Source organism: Botrytis fragariae, assembly GCF_013461495.1.
Source record: "Botrytis fragariae strain BVB16 chromosome Unknown tig00000075, whole genome shotgun sequence".
NCBI classification, from domain to species: Eukaryota; Fungi; Ascomycota; class Leotiomycetes; order Helotiales; family Sclerotiniaceae; genus Botrytis; species Botrytis fragariae.
In genome coordinates, this window is record NW_023500995.1 from 1,791,959 (window position 1) to 1,810,103 (window position 18,145).

The 18,145-nt window shown below is 41.9% G+C and overlaps 6 protein-coding genes across 6 annotated transcripts; 3 read left to right on the top strand and 3 right to left on the bottom strand.

The window, feature by feature from the left end:
• Positions 1–116: 116 nt before the first annotated feature.
• Positions 117–2,818, top strand: Bfra_006047 (putative zinc finger x-linked protein; the record flags this gene model as incomplete). The annotated part of the gene is made up of 2 exons (XM_037336420.1): positions 117–262; positions 334–2,818. 2 exons carry the CDS (start codon positions 117–119, stop codon positions 2,816–2,818), a joined length of 2,631 nt encoding a protein of 876 aa, XP_037191630.1.
• Positions 2,819–3,496: 678 nt separating this feature from the next.
• Positions 3,497–5,236, bottom strand: Bfra_006048 (uncharacterized protein; the record flags this gene model as incomplete). Its single annotated transcript, XM_037336421.1, has 3 exons — positions 3,497–4,259; positions 4,358–4,804; positions 4,998–5,236. 3 exons carry the CDS (start codon positions 5,234–5,236, stop codon positions 3,497–3,499), a joined length of 1,449 nt encoding a protein of 482 aa, XP_037191631.1.
• Positions 5,237–6,091: 855 nt separating this feature from the next.
• Positions 6,092–7,419, bottom strand: Bfra_006049 (uncharacterized protein; the record flags this gene model as incomplete). The annotated part of the gene is made up of 2 exons (XM_037336422.1): positions 6,092–6,903; positions 6,960–7,419. 2 exons carry the CDS (start codon positions 7,417–7,419, stop codon positions 6,092–6,094), a joined length of 1,272 nt encoding a protein of 423 aa, XP_037191632.1.
• Positions 7,420–7,784: 365 nt separating this feature from the next.
• On the top strand, positions 7,785–10,239 carry Bfra_006050 (putative snf2 family helicase protein; the record flags this gene model as incomplete). Its single annotated transcript, XM_037336423.1, has 5 exons — positions 7,785–7,965; positions 8,044–8,327; positions 8,388–8,741; positions 8,807–9,863; positions 9,923–10,239. 5 exons carry the CDS (start codon positions 7,785–7,787, stop codon positions 10,237–10,239), a joined length of 2,193 nt encoding a protein of 730 aa, XP_037191633.1.
• Positions 10,240–10,911: 672 nt separating this feature from the next.
• Positions 10,912–11,846, bottom strand: Bfra_006051 (uncharacterized protein; the record flags this gene model as incomplete). The annotated part of the gene is made up of 3 exons (XM_037336424.1): positions 10,912–11,274; positions 11,333–11,716; positions 11,787–11,846. The coding sequence occupies 3 exons, from the start codon at positions 11,844–11,846 to the stop codon at positions 10,912–10,914; spliced, it is 807 nt and encodes a 268-aa protein (XP_037191634.1).
• Positions 11,847–14,415: 2,569 nt separating this feature from the next.
• On the top strand, positions 14,416–15,487 carry Bfra_006052 (putative dehydrogenase reductase sdr family member protein; the record flags this gene model as incomplete). The annotated part of the gene is made up of 3 exons (XM_037336425.1): positions 14,416–14,825; positions 14,875–15,349; positions 15,452–15,487. The coding sequence occupies 3 exons, from the start codon at positions 14,416–14,418 to the stop codon at positions 15,485–15,487; spliced, it is 921 nt and encodes a 306-aa protein (XP_037191635.1).
• Positions 15,488–18,145: the final 2,658 nt, after the last annotated feature.

Below are 18,145 nucleotides of genomic sequence, written 5' to 3' on the forward strand. Positions count from 1 at the left end.
GCTTGAGTTATTCTGGTGGAAAAGAAACCAAGACTACAACCTTTGACGTCTCTCTCTTCATATAATCGACTTGGTCGATTGTTATATCTTTCTTGACGCTCCTCCAATTCTATATCATGGATGAATTCAACTCCTCCGATATCGAATTTGATGCACCTGTAAAGAAATCGAGGCGCATATTAGGACAACGAAGTATCCAGCAGATGATAGATAAGGCGCCAGATCTTCGGATTCAAAGCAAGAAAACAGCGAAGCAATTGTCGTAAGTTTAGGCGCATTCAATCCTTCCAATTTTCAACTTTGTATGGATACTGATTCTTCCACTACATGTAGATTTGGAACTGGTCGACAGGAGACAAAGGATGCACAACTGTTGACCATTGAAAGATTCAAAACTTTTCGCACCGATGCCTTGCGACATGCCAATTTCAAAGATTCCTTTTCCGGCGATGATGCTATTCGATTCTTGGATTCGATCATTGGCATAATCATTCCAAGTCGTCGCAATAAACCAGCCCCTAACGCCTCGACAGCTATATCGATGATTAGGAGCCTTTCCCTGTATTCCATTTTCACTTACAACCATCGCTTTACCCCACAAGAGTCTGCTAGAATCAACACTTGGTTCGATGATGCAAAAAGGGCAGGAAGACTGACTGTGGGAAATTGGAGCGAACGCATCAAGGTTGGTGTATCGACGCTGTCGTATATGGTCAAGACATGGTTTAAGTACTATATCCAGAATGGAACCATTTCTTGGGATATTGTATTATACAAAGCCATGAGTGTGGTTATAGTGGGCGCACTTGCATGTCGAGTCGGCGATGTCGCGAGGTCGAGTTTATCTTATGCCATGGAGTATATTCGATATCGAGATATCGAAATTGCCATCTCATCAGCTACCTTGGAACCCGTTCAGTGGAGGGACTTGGAAGCAAAATTTACGCTTAGATTCACCAAATTTAAGAGGGATACACCGCGAGAAAATGATATAATATATCTTGCTCCTCTCGATAATGAGGAAGTCAATCACATATGCCCGTTAGCTTTGCTGATTTCACATTGTCTACGACATGGATTGGTACAGCCTGTGGGAGCAAAAAGTCTACAAGATGTGTTGGATTATGCAGTTTCGTCGGGAACACGTACAATTCAATGGGTTTATCCCGACTATCCAGTGATGGTTTCTTTAGCACATTCCAGATTGCTACTAACTATCACAGCATCGGGATTACAACTATCCAAAACTATTAAGCTGATGGGGATCATGTCTGGGGTTGTTGGAAATCTGACTGGTCACTGTTTGCGATCAGGCGCTGCCAGGGACATATCTCATCTACCTACCACCGTGTTTGACGGTGTCGGGTTGACTACACCAGCAGTAGCAGCAGTTTTGAATCACTCGGAAGCAACCTTTTCTAAGGGGACATCAAGACATTACGCTGGTGAAATGTCAGCCCTTGTGTATAATGAACGCATAAAGGTGATGCCAACTCCAAGGGGAGCACCTAAGATCACAAGTGAACCAGTATTTGATATCTATCGAGCACCTGTATCTCTTGAAGAAATTCAAATATGGCAAAAAGACAATCAATCAATCGATTCTAATCCATTATCTTTCAATTCTATACGCAAGGCACGGAAAGCGATCAGAGATGCACGCTTGAAGAATGTATGGGAAGAAAGCAAAACCTTTACTACTGCCGCCACCGAGACATCTGAGATTGTGCTCGAGGACCTATCCACCAACACAAAGGCGCTTCCTCGAAAGGATGCTTTGAGAAGTATACCAGTTTCAGATGCCGTTTCTCCACCAGTGAATCACAATGATCTAGCCTGGCATTCCAATATTGATCCTCGGCTATTATCCGATATACAAAATCCTCAATCATTATGTGTCGCTGAAGATGAAGGCTATGTAACAGGCTCGGCGTTTGACATAGATGAAGATGTTTTAGGTCAGGTTGAAGTAGCAAGCTCGGAATTAAATGCGCTTCACACTATCATCGCTCCTATGAGAATGGATGATGGACAATCGGCTGATGTAAACGACAAGGTCGATTACGTTGATGGTAATGATGATGATAATCTCGTTGTTGATCAAGAGGAATTGCTTGGGTTATTGGGGGAGGCTGAGGAAAAGCGAGGAGATTCCAGCTCGATCCACGGTTTTGTCGACAAGTGGACCAGAATCAATGCAGTCAACAACAAACGTTTTGCTGAAGCTTGGCCGCGGTATTCAGACGAGAATGTAACTTTCGAAGAATCCATCGAGCCATTTTGTGCTACGGGAAATACCAGAGACTTTCCAACGCCTTTCCTCTTCACATGCACCACTAGTGGTTGTAATTATTCGACCATCAGAAAATTCAACCTATCAAAGCACTCCGAGACATGTACTGAAGAGAGTGTGAGAGCCAGTCAGGCGGTCATACATCCCTTCTCTTGCGATCGAGTTGGCTGTGCGGCAGTCTTCACAACAAAACACAATCTACAAAATCACATCTACCATGTGCATTCCGACAGAGGCAAACCTTGCGCCAATTCAGAACAATGGGGATGTGATCCCAACACACTATACACTCCCAAAGAGCTGGCGGCCCATCGCAATACGCATGGATTTCCATGCAGCTGCGCTTTTCCTGGATGCAAGCTCAAAACCCAATTCTCTTCGAAGAATGGATACAGGGCTCACCTGAAGAAGGCCCACAAAATTTCTTCGGCAGGTTATATGCCATCACCGATTGCCAAACCGAAAGCAGGCGGACAGAACAAGAGGAAGCGACCTGGTGTGGAGGAGAAAAGTTCGGATTCTTGATCTAATCAACAAGGTCCTTTATCAATAGCTTTGCGTCATTATTATGTATGCGATAAATGATGTCTCTGGGAGAGAGATTGATGTGGTCTTTTTTGGGCTTGCTTTTATCAGATTCATTATTATTGGCCGTCTATCACTAACCATGTACCTAGCAGGAAGAGAATAAGGGAACAAAGTTGCGGAGATAGCTCAGGTCTTGATTTAATCGACAAGGTCGATACGAGAGTCGAAGGGATTTTTTTGGGACATATTCTTGTGTCGAACTTCTTAGCTATATCTCCACTCCTGTGGAATGTCGATAGATTTATTAGACACTAGCTGCTTTATATATCAAATGGCATGATTTTGACCATGTAGAAAGATTGTTAATTCTTACTTCGCCATCGCTGCTCGCGTCAACATGTGTAGCGATGAAAAAGATCAAGAAGTTGAAATCCATCGAACGCTTAATCTACTTTCTTTCTATCATTGTTTCCCCTTACCTCCCCTTCATAATCTATCTAATACGGCTTGTTTTCTTTAGGCAATACGAAGAGAGAGAGAGAGAGAGAGAGAGAGAGATAGACAAATCTGTATTCCCTTTTTATCAAAAATCCCTTCAATAACACCCTCCCTTTGGAAAGTCCACCATAACCATTTAACCTTGCTCAAATTCCTGCCTTTAAACTTCTCGTTCTTTCATGCCCTGAGCAATCGATCCAACAACGAAATCAATTCTTCCAGCATATCTCTCACTCCCCGGTTACTATCCACCAAATATATCATTAATCTCTTCACAACAGCCATGAATGCCATCTTGCTCGTATCCGTATCAACAGAATCGGCAAATTTGCCCCAAATCTCGTGTATCGAATACTCCTCAAGTGAAGTGTCTCCGCAAGCGTCGAGAATGGTTTGATCTCCGTCAATCATGGCCTTTTGTATCTCCTTGAGCTTCTTCAAAACACCTGCGAGTATAGTTCGATCTCCCTTGGTGAGAATCGACATGGTCGATTCCGGAAGCGGGATCATTCTTTGGGCAGTCAGAACAATCGCCTCCACTTGATTTGTGTGTTGTATGGCCTCCGGGGAGTCACTTTCACCGCACATCACCGTATCATTCACCTCGTCCCCTCCTTCATTCATGGTTTCATCATTGTCCTTGGAGGGCCGCTCCTCAATATCTTCTTGATATCGGAAAACATGTCCACCTTCCGCCAAAACTGCCCTGACCAACCGATATTCGAGCTCAGCTTCGAGATCAACAAGGCCTCTCTTGATTTGCCTCACGGCTTCCCATCTAATCTCACCCACCTCTGGCCACAAACTTTGAACCTCAGCAACAACGTCCTTCGCCTCCTCGATGGATAGATCTCTGTCTAGTTCACAGAAATTGCGAAGTGCGGTACAGCTAGGCGGGGGCGGTGTTGAAAGTCCGCAACCGCATCTTGCACGGATGCTTCTATATCTTGCAGAGTCACTTGGGTGGGTTGAGCCGCGAAGGTTTGTGCCAACAAGATCAAATGGTTGGCCAGAGATATTGGACGTTCAAAAACTAACTTGGATGTGGGCTTGCTTCTCTTAAAGTCAGCCTGTCTCACCGTGGGTGTTGCCAGGATATCTGGTCGCACCGCAGCAGCAAGTGCTAGTCGTCCCCACGTGGTTTTCCTTGTCTTTAGAGCTGTTTCAAGATCACGAAACTCGTGAACGAAGTAAATGTTGTCAATTTTTACTTTGTTCGGTGTGCAAATTCCGTTTTTGGGGCTCATCAAAGCATAGTACCTCATCTGATAATTGTCATCGACAGCGTCGATGACATCCGTGACCACCAAAATGGGCATTGGATTGTCATCAAATTTTCTATATCTTTCTGGTTGAGTGGCGCCAACAGGTTTTTTCTTGCTCGTTTCGGATTGGTCAAATGTTCGATTATGATCTTCCTCAAGGAGGACGTATCCTACTACAAGATACGAACTTAGACCGGGTTCCAACGGCCCCAGCTCTCTCCTACATTCGGCATAAAGTGTCAGTAATGTTTTGCGAAGTCAAATTTCAAAAGAAACACTGGAAACAAAGTTCGGATTGAGAGATGAAAGTGCTGTCTTATGCTTTGGAAAGTTGTTTTCCAGCTCTGCAAAGATCATTTGGAATGGAGGGGTAGGAGGTGAAAGCAGTGTAGTAGTGTGCAGCAATTACGAACCGTGTAAACTCTGCTTCCATTCGCAGTATCCCCTCTTCACCATTCTCTGCTCTTGTCTTCAAATCTTGAAATTGGTTCTTCTTTTCGGCACTGGCACATATCGTAGTTTTTACACCACGATCTTTGAATCCATCTTCGACAGCGAGACCTCGTACGGTGAACGCAAAACCTTTAACGGGCTCTGGGACATCTTGCTGGCGCTCAGCCCTTCTATTGGAGGACCTGGATGAAGAAGCCATACTTGCTGTTTTTGTGATGAGAATTCTTGCAAAGAATCAGAGAAGATCAGGTCGCCCGCCTTGGAATTAGGACGTAGAAGATAATTCGACGTCGTCGATTGCGAGAAGCAGGCCTCTGAGACAAATTATCAACCAAATTTATGTGAACTTGAGGTTGAAGTTTACTGCAAGTCGCACTTGAGATAAGTAATGTGAGTTTGCTTTTCAAGAGAACTGAAAGGCGAGGTTGGATATAATGTGTATTTTTAACAAGGTTTCCTGTTTGAGATTGAATGGTATCTATCCGACCTCGCTCCGAAATCGCCGCTCATCTACATACAGTATTTCAATTCACTTTCAATTCACTTTCATACATTCTTGGATTGGAACTCGCTTAATAAGTTATCATTCAATGCTTATTTCTACTGTATGATACTATCTAGAATAATGTCAATTGAGTGTGGAAAAATAGATTAAGGAAGCCCAATGAAGTTTCAAAATTAGAATCATGAATCTATCTTCAACAAGTATATTTGGAATGTTTGAGTATTCAAATTGAAAGTATACGTAGTGGTGACTGATTGAAGGATAGGATATGAGTTGGGAATAGATACAAAAGACGTGGTTGATTACACATCATCTCAATCATTTCCTTGATCATATCATTATGTCCAGAGTAACTGTTATTGTTGAAAATTTGTATACTACCTAGGCAATGTATGATATAAAAAGAACATCCCACTTCCATTGAAGCAAAGCTTAGTGCATTGGCAATAGAAGGTCCTATTCGTTCTGCTCATCCCCGCAACGATCTAGAACATGCCTGACTATATTTCACTCACTATCAAACTCTTCTGGTTTTGGCGATGGACCTGGTTAAGCTTCCCTCCGTGCAGATCGCAATGGTTCTGGGTCCCAGCCATCATCCATCTCCATCCCACGAGGATAACCATCGCCATCTCCGTGTAGCGACTCCCCGTCACTCATGAGAGCAGAATTTCCTCCATCCCTCGAGGCTCTTGAAGCTAATAACGCTCTCGTATACTCCCTATGCTCCTCTATTTCCCTCATCAACCCCTCATCGCTATCATCGCCTACAAAGCCTGAACCATCCCGCCCATCGACGACGTCGTTGTCCATGCCTTCTTCTTTCTCAAATTTCTCCTTTGCCTCATACCACTGGTCATTGTCATCGTCGTTATCATCTTCTTCTCCACCAGATCGTTCTTTTGCTTCTAATTCATCTGCTGGTCCGAACCCCAATTCACCTCCTAGTACCTCACCCTCATCAGTGCTCCTCTCACCATCTTCACTCGAATCTTCTTCACTCCTTCCAACTCCTGGCTCAACCCTGGATTCCGTATCCTCCCCATCTTCACCATCAGAAGAGGGTGGAGATTGCCCACTCTTCGAGCTGGAGACACTCGGATTATACCACGGTGATAACATGGCTGGCGGTGCTTCTTCTTCCTCATCTCTCATGTTCACATCGTTTTCGATACCTTCGAATCCATATTGCTTCTTTATATCTTTCTCGTTTTGAAAAGATACCTGACCGGGCCACTCATATTCCACTGTACTCCCGCAAGGGTCGTCGCCTTCATTGGGTCGATTTTGTGGATGCTTTGCTAGTGAACCAAGTTCTGGGACATCAAAAGATGCGTTGAATGTCTTCAGCTCCATCGGGTCTAAAGTGGATGTGAGTTAGCAAAAACAACAACAGAAGGTAACGCGGACATCTCACCGTCTTGGTAATGAACTTTGGATGGATCTGGCTGCCACATGACTTCATCACAATCGACGCTGTTGTTACCGGCCGTGATGCCCTTCCAAGCCAGATTTGCAAATTCGGTCGTATAGTCCAAAAGCTTATCTTTCATCGCTGTTGTATTCATCTCACTTGTTACCAATATTAAAATCTTGCGTAAAAGGGTTTCGCTTTCTGCTGAGACGTTCAATGTGCGATCATTGGAAGACTTTGAATTTGCGATCGTGGGCCGGACTCCAACATCAAAAAATTGCTCTGAGAGTTCTTGAATTTTTGTTTGGAGCGCCTTTTTCTCCTTCTGCACCGGTCTTCGTTTGTTTGTTTTGCTTTCTATGTCTTGCATTAACGTCTTGACTTCTGAGATCTTCGTGACGATATCATCGGCTTCAAATTCCTCCAAAAGGTCGAGGAACTTTGGCGGGTTTAACTCCTCCATAATTAAGTTGTATATGTGTTTGGAAGTTTTTATGATTGATGGAAAGAAGTATCAAGATGATCAAATCAATATTCGACTCTTGGTATGTTGAGATTGTAAAGGTGAGGTGTTTGTTATCCAAATGACGCAATATAATTCACTGCTATACACAGCCCCTCTTCCCTTCCGTATCTTCTTCTTTCAAGCTTATTTGCTATCTCTCCGATACTCGGAAAGAAAGTAAATCTCTCAACCTACACAAAACCCTTCTCTAAAAACAACAAATACTTCTCATTCTTTCAGCTTCTTTCAATTTCCCTCGATATCCTTCACTACCCTGAAACATCCTCCCTTTCACATAATCGACTACGTCGATCAGCGTAAGAATGAGTCTCTCTGAGAAACAGAAAGCGCTCTTGAAAGAGTTGAACAATATCACACTCGATGTGGACGGCATCCTTACTTCTCAGACAGTTGAAGAGGCCAGCCAGTTCTTCTTAAAAGACCTCCGACCTGGAAGAGGCTTGATTGGAAATAAATCAGAAGAAGAGAAGTTTGGAGCTCGAAGTAAATCTATAATCCTTTGCGTGGTTTCCATCTAGTGTAGCATTCAATGAATCCTCATTAACAGATCTCTATTTTTAGAAACTCCCAATGCAGGACTCTCCACAGAACCGTCCTCAAGCCATTCTGCACATAGCGATGGCGATGAAGACGATGATGCCGTCAGCGATATAGACAACATTGAACAAGGTGATAGAACTTACAAGCCCAATCGACCTCCCAGCCCGACAGAATCAGATGAAGAGGAAATCGAAGAGGAAGAAGAAGTAGAGGAATCCGATAAATTTGACGACAAATACGTCGTTATAAACGGTATTCGGTTTGGGCTCTGGGATTACTTGGGGTTTGGATACATGGACTACATCGTAAGTCTCGCATATTGACCTTGAGTCCTAGGAATCAATGGCTAATACTTTTTGCTATAGAAAACTCTTTACAATGTGGAACCAATCAAGCAGCCGGCAGATATGACTGTAGTTCTACATGATTACCAAAGGAAGATTATTGCACAATCTCTTCTTTCTTTGAACTCCCCATTCAGGGGTTTCTTAAACGGTTCTGCCATGGGCCTAGGCAAAACAATCGAGGCTATCGTCACAATGTACCTTTTCAAGAATGAGCCCGGAATGAGTTTTGTTGTCTGTCCCGCGGCGTTGTGCCCACAATGGGTAAAGGCAATCAACTCTTCATGGAAAGAAGGGCACGGCATAACAGCCTTTCATTTGCATGACAGCAGTCTTACTGCACATGACGTGCAAGGCATGGGATGTGATGTCCTAGTAAGTTATTCTACGATAGTTTCCATCGACGTGGTCGATTGTGCATGTGAACTAATAGGAACTAGGTCATGAGCTATAACTTTGTCGAGACAAATAAACGCAAATCAAGTAAATTTGCGGGAGACATCGCGCTGTATGCCAATGGCAGCAAAGCTACTCGACCAAAGAGGCCAACCATGTCCGTCCAAAGTGAAATTTGGCATGACCTGAAACTACAGCCAAAGTTACTTGTCTTAGACGAAGCTCAAATGGTGAACAAGCCGGCTTTAGCATGGGCGCGCGCGTTGATGGCTTTAAAGGCAAAGCGAGTTCTGGTAATGAGTGGAACCTTACCGCACAACCAGTGGACCAACGTCTTTGGTTACCTGAAGTTCTTGAAGGGTCATCCCTTCCACACTCAGAGTGAGTTCCTTCGTGTATTTGGGACACCTGGTGAACGAATTACCAGCGCTAGGAAATTGGCCTGCCTAGCTAGATTCATGCAAGGCTTCACCATAGCCCACCCCTCCTCAATCCTCAACTTGCCCCAAATGAACTCGTTTAGGATATCATTTAATTTGCTTCCACGGGAGGCCGTGGCAGTAGCGGAGTTTGTTTTCGAATACAAGAAATGCGTCATAGGAACACCGGACATAATAATCGACGGTGGCGATAGGGGTCAAGGCCTAGGTCTATTCACTTACGCCATTCAAGCACAGGTGAAGGCTGGGCATCCTATGATGGGCGAGTATTTGTCTGAGCGCTGGGTGCGCCTTGCTCGTTTGGATGGTATAAATTTTAGAGTCTTCTCAGGAGAGGATGTTGATGACCAGAAACCTGAAGAGAGAAAGGATTGGCTTGAAAGAGTCAAGAAAAGACCCGACATAGTAAATGAATCAGGTAGACTAAGTAAGCTGATGGAGCTTTTCCGTCATCTCACAATCACCTACCCAGAAAGAAAACTAGTCATGTTTAGCAGTTTCCTGAAATTCTTAGACATTGTAGAAGAAGGCATACTGAGGCGCTTCAAGATACAATCACTAAGGTACGATGGAACCACGCCTTCTGATGAGAGGCCGAAGATAGAAGAGGCTTTTGTTGAATCAAATAACAATGTTCCATTGTTGATGACTGCTGGATCAGGTATGCATTTCTTCTCCTGTCATATGATGAAGCATGGCTGACTCCTAGTTTTTTTTTAGGTAGCATTGGTCTGAACATCACCTCCGCCTCCATTGTTATAATATGTGAGCCCTGGTGGAATCGGAATTTAGAGAAGCAAGCAATTGCTAGAGTGTATAGACAAGGACAGGAAAAGAATGTGCTGCTATTTAAACTCTTCGGGTTAAATAGTGCTATCGACGCGGAGGTTGTCACAGTTGCTGAAGCAAAGGTAGCAATCAACGAAGACTTAATGAGAGTGTTAGTCACGAAGCACGATGAGCAGCCAAAGTTTGATGATATCCTCACGCATCCACCCGTTCCTCATGTTGAGTTCCCCGAGACAGCAGTTATCTAGAAACGAAGTTTTGAGTTTGGAGTTAGATGAGACGAGATGATGTCGTAAATGGTGGACGTCGTAGATAGGGGATGGGGGGCGGGATCGACGTGGTCGATTGTGGGGTTTAAAAGTTAGTGGTTGAATAATCGTTGATATTTTCTTATATTATGAGCAACGAGATTGTTTGGGGGAGAGAACGTCTTCGATGGGATACCAAGCCAATGATGAGTATTGGTTTTCTTTTCGCAGGGCATTCACGCTGGAAATTTAAGCAACATGACTGAACAATTTTGATTTTCAAATATGTTACTAGTGATAGATATCTTTATACCTATGATAAACTAGAGCAGTGAGCCCCCTCTCTCCTTCTCACCACGAGGCAATTATCAAATTGTAAAAAGAAAAGAAACAGATAAAAAAACCATCGTTATGGGTGAAATAGATAAAACCAACGTGGTTGATTACTGAACCAGTTATTCCCTCTGCAATTTCTTCTCCTCTCGCTCGAATCCTCTCAATACGTGCCGTGAAAAATTTCCATATCTCTATAGTAGTCTGTAATGGTGATCTTCTCTCGCTCAATTGGATAATTCCCAAACTGAAAAAGCAAAAGTATAAAACAGAATTACCCATCGCTATGAGTAAACCCTTCGATGTTGATGTTATCAACCACGTCGATTGTTGATCAACTCATTCCGTCTTGACTCTTTTTTCATCGCCCTCACCGCCTAATACATTGCCCTCTCCATACTTGAAGAAACCTCGTTTGAGCCCACTTCTATTGGATTTCAGCGGCTTATCTGGTTGAGAATAAGATCGAAAGTCCGCACGCCTCAAACATATACGACATCCGCAGGGTTTGATAGGTGCATTGTTGGTAGGGTTTTTGATCAGTCGAAATATGTCTTTGCCTTTTTTTGTCTTTTTTCCAGTTGGTTCCCACATGCCATTCGCGCACTCCTTATACTTGATCTTCCGTGTTTTTGCACTCAACGAACGCTTCCCAACATCTGACATATCTACAGCCGAGAAAGCCATACCAATATTCGCCTCCTATTCATTGCAATTAACACCCACATGAATCTTGGATAGCTTGTTAAACCAAACTTACATGCTCCTTAATTACCCGCGCAGCTCTCAACATGCCATTTTTTCCGGATTGCTCAAAGCGGTTGTCCTTTAGAACACCTTCCTTTTGTTTTTGTCTTCGAACTTGTTCCGGAATGTTCGACTTCTTTCTTGTGACCTTTTTCGTTTCGTTGTCTACAACCTCAACATAATCATTACCGATTTCCTCATCACTTTCTACTTCTTCGACTGATTCCTTATCGTCCTCTTCCTCTTCCTCTTCCCCCTCTGACTCACTAGGATCGGCATCCGCACCTTCATCTACATCTTCGTCGCAATCCGAAATGACTACTTCATTCTCGTCGAGATCAGAGGGGGAGGTGTCGCTTTCACTTGGATGGTAATCCTCATTCTGGTCAAGAACAACCTGAAAGCAATTGTCAGTTAATCATCAAGTATCTGGTTAATCGACCATGTCGATTATGACTCATACGTACCTCGTCCGAAAATAACTTTCGTCCAGGCCCAGTGAAATTTGACTTCTTTCTTCTAGCCATTGTCTCTGTGCTTTATTCTTTTGGTATTATTGTTGATTTTGCAATGATTGTATTGTTGGGAGAAGAAGTTGTGTATTGTAAAGTGGAAGAAAAGGAAACGGGATGGAAATCATATCTATCCTTTCATGGACTTGATTGTATTTTCCAAAGGTGAAATGTTTGAAAGTGAGTGCAAACTGTCACAGATCGGGGTGAATCATTCTCGCCATGTCACGTGTGTAGAATACACGTGAACTGCGCTTCGGGATCCACATTACATATTGATGGGGCAAATTATTATTTAATGTTAGATTTAACGAGTATATGTTAAGACAAGGGCAATGATGTAGGTAGCGTATAGATATTATTGTTACTGTTTATCCGAATAAAGTTTGAAAGTATCGTTATTGTTGTTGATGCTGAAGAATGGAAAGTTAGCTATTGATATGTAGAAGAAAGAGATTGAACAAGAAGAGATTGAATGGAGAGGGAGAGGTTCTATCTTGTTGTCATCAATTCGAATTTGAGGGTATCTGTGACGACTGGGTTCAAGGCATAATCAATGATTGATAACATATAACGAATTGAAGTTAACAATCTATACTAAGAGATATCAAATTATCGAATACAAGAATTAAAGATACAATGTCCTTTTATACCTTGTACTAGCAGGACCTTTTCCCCTACCCTGACAGATATAATCCTTCAATACGTTACAGTATCGTCGTCGTCGATTTCAATTAGAAGTTAGCCATAAATCCAGAGAAAAAAGAAGAAGCAATAATAGAAGTAGATAAATACTAAAATGGATATCAATATGTACATATAGCGTGAAAGTTTTTAGATGAAGGACATATAATCGTTGGCGAGTGATATGAATTTCATATTTGCTATTTTTCTCGTGAACCCCTTCGGTATTGGTGGGAGAAAACAATAACAGAACTTTAACGAACTATGCTGCAAAACAAGTACATAAACAATTGTGGAATTTGAGAGCTTGAAAAATGCCAAAAAGTGGATGCAATCCCGGGGGGATTTGCTGTACCTCCCAATAGGAATCGAACCAATATCTCCAGAATCAAAATCTAGTGTGCTAACCATTACACCATGGGAGGAGTGCTTGTTTGATGTGATAGGATTGCTTGTTTGATGTCATAGAGGTGCTTATTTGCATATGTATTGTTGTGGTGGGCGACGCATTGAAGAGATTTTTTGCGGAGTGGGGCGGGGTGGAGGGCGAAAGGACGTTCAAATAAATGGCTTGTACCCGCGACTAAGAACAAAGCAGGGATAAGGGTCATTGCGGGAGTTGAATCGGAACATTCAGTTGTAATCAAATGTTCGACATTGGCACTACCATGAAGGAAATATTGTACATAATTTTTTGCCCCGGTTACAATTGTAACAAAAATGATCGATTTATCAAACCATAGTTTGGTAAAGTATGTCCGAAACACCCCTTAAAAACGCATCATCATTTTCCAAACGAATCCCCTCCATGTCATTTTCGTCGAAGGATTCCAAAGTCTCCAAGTATATATACTACTTAGTCTAGGTAGGGATATTCAATGTGCGGACTGACAGACTAGATGGTACCAAAGTCTCAAAGTCTGGAAGCAATACAATATATAAATTGAATCCAGGATTTCGAAGTATTTGAAAGCTTTTGGTTGAATACAGAAATTGAAAGCTTCCAATTGTCGGACTGTGTGTTAAAATATCAAGAGCTTTCAATCATCGGGTCGCATGTCAAGCTTTCGAAACCTTCTTAATGCCGGATTATATCCCAAACTATTGGAAGCTTTTGATTGTTGAATTGTATTTCAAACTATTGAAATCCCTGTTAGAGTCTGGCACTCAAACAACAATGGTCTGTCTGAAAGCTACCTTGGTAGTCTATCAAGTGTCGAAATTTTGTACATCTCGCGCGCAGCAGGAAATGCTTGGATATCGATACGTATAGAGAAAGTTATAATCGCCATATCCGGCAAATGATACTAGAAGAGCGATGGGAGAATCTATGAAGTGCGTACGAGTGAGAGAGGCTAAAGCACTTGCTGTAATAGGATGATGCTGTCTCTATCATAGCGATCAAATAGAAAGAGCAATACTTTCCTTGAAAGCCATGCATTGATATAGGAAGTTGGGTTCCGCTGGCACAGTTTCTGAAAGTGTGTCTGTCAACTTGCCCTGCGACTAACAGCGTGTAGTTGAGAGTTCCTCAATCATATTCGACATCGATCGAAGGGGTTTCAATTATTGTAAAGATGCAAGCGCCTCGAAGATTATTTTATGATCAAGAGAAACATCCCGCTGAAACGATTTTGAATTTGGAGAATGTGAATGGACAGAGTAAGGTTGCCGGTACGATGTAGGGACCACCAGGACAGATGTAAGGACAAACCGAGGAAATGACACAATTCCGTCTTATCACCGAAATGTGGGGTAAGCTTATAGCTATCAAACCCCCACCCCTCCATTCATACTATTAATCATCCATCTCTTCTCTCATTTGCCTTATCTCTGACTCTTTTCTAACTGTCCCTTTCCCCATTGATCCATAGATATATCTACTGCAATTTTGCTACGTATGCCAATTCTTCAAAGATCATACTTAGTCCTACCAATTCTTAAATCCTTCTTCAAACATCCATCTCGTTATCAATCCTCTCTTCCACAACTCTACAAACGAACCATGTCCTCCGCAATGTCCAAACGTCTCGAGGGTAAAACCATTGTCATAACTGGTGCCTCATCTGGAATTGGCAGAAGTACCGCTTTGGAATTTGCGAGAACTTCTCCTAAAGATTTGAGATTGATCTTGACAGCTAGAAGGATTGATGTTTTGGAAGAAGTAAAGAAGGATATTGAGAAGGAATGTGGTAAGGGGGTTAGAGTTTTGGCTGTGAAATTGGATGTTAGTAAACCGGAGGAGGTGAAAGGTTTCGTTGGTGGATTACCGGAAGAATGGAGGGAGATTGATGTTTTGGTCAATAATGCGTGAGTTCTTCTAAACTTTGAGGGGAGAGAAACTAATTCTTTAATTCAGTGGTCTAGTCAAAGGTGTAGCACAAGCTCCATCTATCGCCGAAGAAGATATCAACATCATGTTCGCGACAAATGTAACTGGTCTCATCAACATGACTCAAGCTGTCCTCCCAATTTTCAAAGCGAGACCCGATGGTGGAAAGGGCGATATTATAAACATTGGCAGTATTGCAGGAAGAGAACCATACCAAGGAGGAAGTATCTATTGTGCCACTAAAGCAGCCATTAGAAGCTTTGGAGATTCGCTAAGGAGGGAGTTGATTGCTACAAGAATAAGAGTCATTGAAATCGATCCTGGACAAGTCGAGACCGAATTCAGTGTCGTTCGATTTTATGGCGACAAAAATAAGGCAGATGCTGTCTATGCCGGATGTGAACCATTGACTCCGGATGATATCGCTGAAGTTATTGTTTTTGCAGCTGGAAGAAGAGAGAACGTCGTTCTTGCCGATACTTTAATTTTCCCCAATCATCAGGTATGTTTGTAATTCTTTTGGTGCGAATACAGGAACTAATAGAGGTATTGGCAGGCTGCTGCCACAGTAATGCATAAGAAGTCATAAACTGACCATCCATAGGCTGGTGCTGGAGGTGCAATGTATAAGAAGAGCTGAGACATCTCCTTTCTGCGATTCATAATTATGCCAATCAAATAGACAAACAGAACAGGGGATGAAAAACACAATTTATTGCAGAGATGCAATAGATGTTCCTATCTTGTGCATCAGAATTCAAAACTTTAGCGTACCTTTTCAGAAAACTCATTTGCAATCGTTACCGTTCAGCGTTTCCTCTACTTTCGTTGTTTATTTTACTCTTCCTTTTAGTAAAGATTTAGGCTTGGCATATAGAATCATTGAAGATTTTCCTTTTGTATCCTACTAGGTAGTGAACATGAACGTTCCAGGAAAAATCAATGCTTTCCAATTTATCGCGTACGTATTTTCGTCGAATAACTGAAGAGTTTCAAATCTACACCAATCAAAGAAATTTGTTATCGTTTGTATCGATACTTGGATATCACATCTTTTGAGATATTTAAAAGGCCGGCATTCATGACGGTGCTTTGCTTTTGGGAGTACGAGCTCATTGCACTGGACTCATTCTCACTCCTGATTGTCCGCACACCATAACGAAGCCAGGTAGCTGGTAACCTCAAAAGGCTTCATGATCTGAGCCAGCAGAAATCGATGGCACCAAGGCTGTGAAAATTAATTGCATTTTTCGGCCGAACGGATATTTACCGCTAATCTCTACAAGGTAGAGCATCGAGATATTCAGGCTGTCCAACCTAAGTTGATTTTTATAGAACAACCCATCTTCCTACGATTTCACCTCATCTCGAGCGCAAAGCTGTTTGACAAAAAGTATTCGCAAAGTTTATGTCGATCAAAATCAATTCTTACCCGAAACCCCTGCACACAAAGATGCAAAAAGTTGCAACCCTGTTGTCCCAGCTTCAAACTGGGTATGGAAGATAAGAATGCTCTTTGTCAAGAACCTCCCAATAGGAATCGAACCAATATCTCCAGAATCAAAATCTAGTGTGCTAACCATTACACCATGGGAGGGTTACTGAATTGATGCTACAGCATTTGATATTTTGATATATATTATTAGCAGTAAAGTGGGACGAGAAGAGTTTTCAAAAGCCTTTGCTCTCAGTGGGGCGTTAGCGAGTCATGGACACCCAAGTTAGTATTGAAATTCTCGGGTAATTGCTTCGGAGCCTCTTGTCAACGATATGTTATCTGATAATGTGTGAGGAAAATCAAAAATTAATTATAGAAACAATATTAATAACCCAATATAGCAACATTCTATATATTAATACCTCATATATCAAAAATACTATTTCGGATTTAATATATGCTAATTTAGGTCCTTTTATTTTCTCAAATATTACTATTCTAGTTCCAATAAAATAGTAACATTTTAATTCAAGAAATTTAAAGTAAATTTGAATCTTTTAAATCTTTTAAATATTCAGAATTTTTTGAATTTTAATTAATGAATTCATGAATTCATGAAAAAATTGATATCCCAATCCTAAATATCTTTTCTAAAAAAATTCAATAGATGAAAAAAAGAAGGAAAAAAGAAGACTAAAATAGTACTATTAAATGAAAAAGTAGACACTGGAGTATAAAAAATACTAGTTGAGGTCATATTAGTTATAAATCTGACATATGAGGTATCAATACATGGAATATTACTATATTGAGTTATTACCGTAAAAATAATCCATAGGTTATCGTGAGTTTTCTCACCTGCATACCACTTGCAGCTGTGTGGGATCCAACGGTTCACGGCAGATGTATAGATATACCAAAGTCCTACATTGGTGGGCAGGCATTTCCAAACGTCACTGCAGACTGGGTAATGTTAGCTCTGCCTCTTTACTATATATAGAAGTTGCATATGCCAAACCATCAAAACATGGTAGTGCTGGGACTATTCATCGTTGGTAGTTTGTAAGTGGGCCTAATGGATTAAACACATTTACTAACTTTCAAAAGCGTTTGCATTGTATCGCTGACTAGGTTGATCTTCATCTTCCACATGGATCTTACTGACATAACGTGGGGCTTGGTTAATCTAGATCTGTGGTCATGCGTGGAAAGCTTTAGGTAATTATGCCCTTAATGTATTTCATTTGGGACTCTCTCAACAATATTCTAACAATCAACAGTGCTGGCTGTATTTTGCGCTTGTCTGCCATCCCTCAAATCTCTCTACGCCCGGATGATCAGGAAGCAATTTGCTGATGCCCCTCGCTCTACTGGTACTGGAAGAGCTTCATCAGCTCTTGATCACAGTCTGTGGAAAAATCTGTTGGTTCGAGAAGGATACAGGTGACGTAGGACCTACGATCTGCAGGACCTAAATGTCTATATTGTATTCTGTCTAGAGAGCTAGCTATTCTATACAGATAGTAGGTCTAAATAAGGACTACTGAAAGAGCTAGTCTCTTTCGCATTAGCGTATATTTAGTACAGTAGCCATTGAATTGAGGTCACTCACCTACGTTCATACAAAATCCGAAAAGCTCCAATAACCCCCCCGAGAGTTCTACAAGGCTTCGCGATGAAGATGACTGGGTCCAATCACTACGGCTTATCCGGGTCGTGTACAAGGTGCAAGTATCTCTGAAAGTGAGGAGATTGGATTGGAGGAAATTGGAAAAGGAATCAATATTACGAAGGAGGTTTCACAGTAGGGAGAGAACATCAATGTGGTATGAAATGGCTGACTAGCGAGCTTTATCGTTA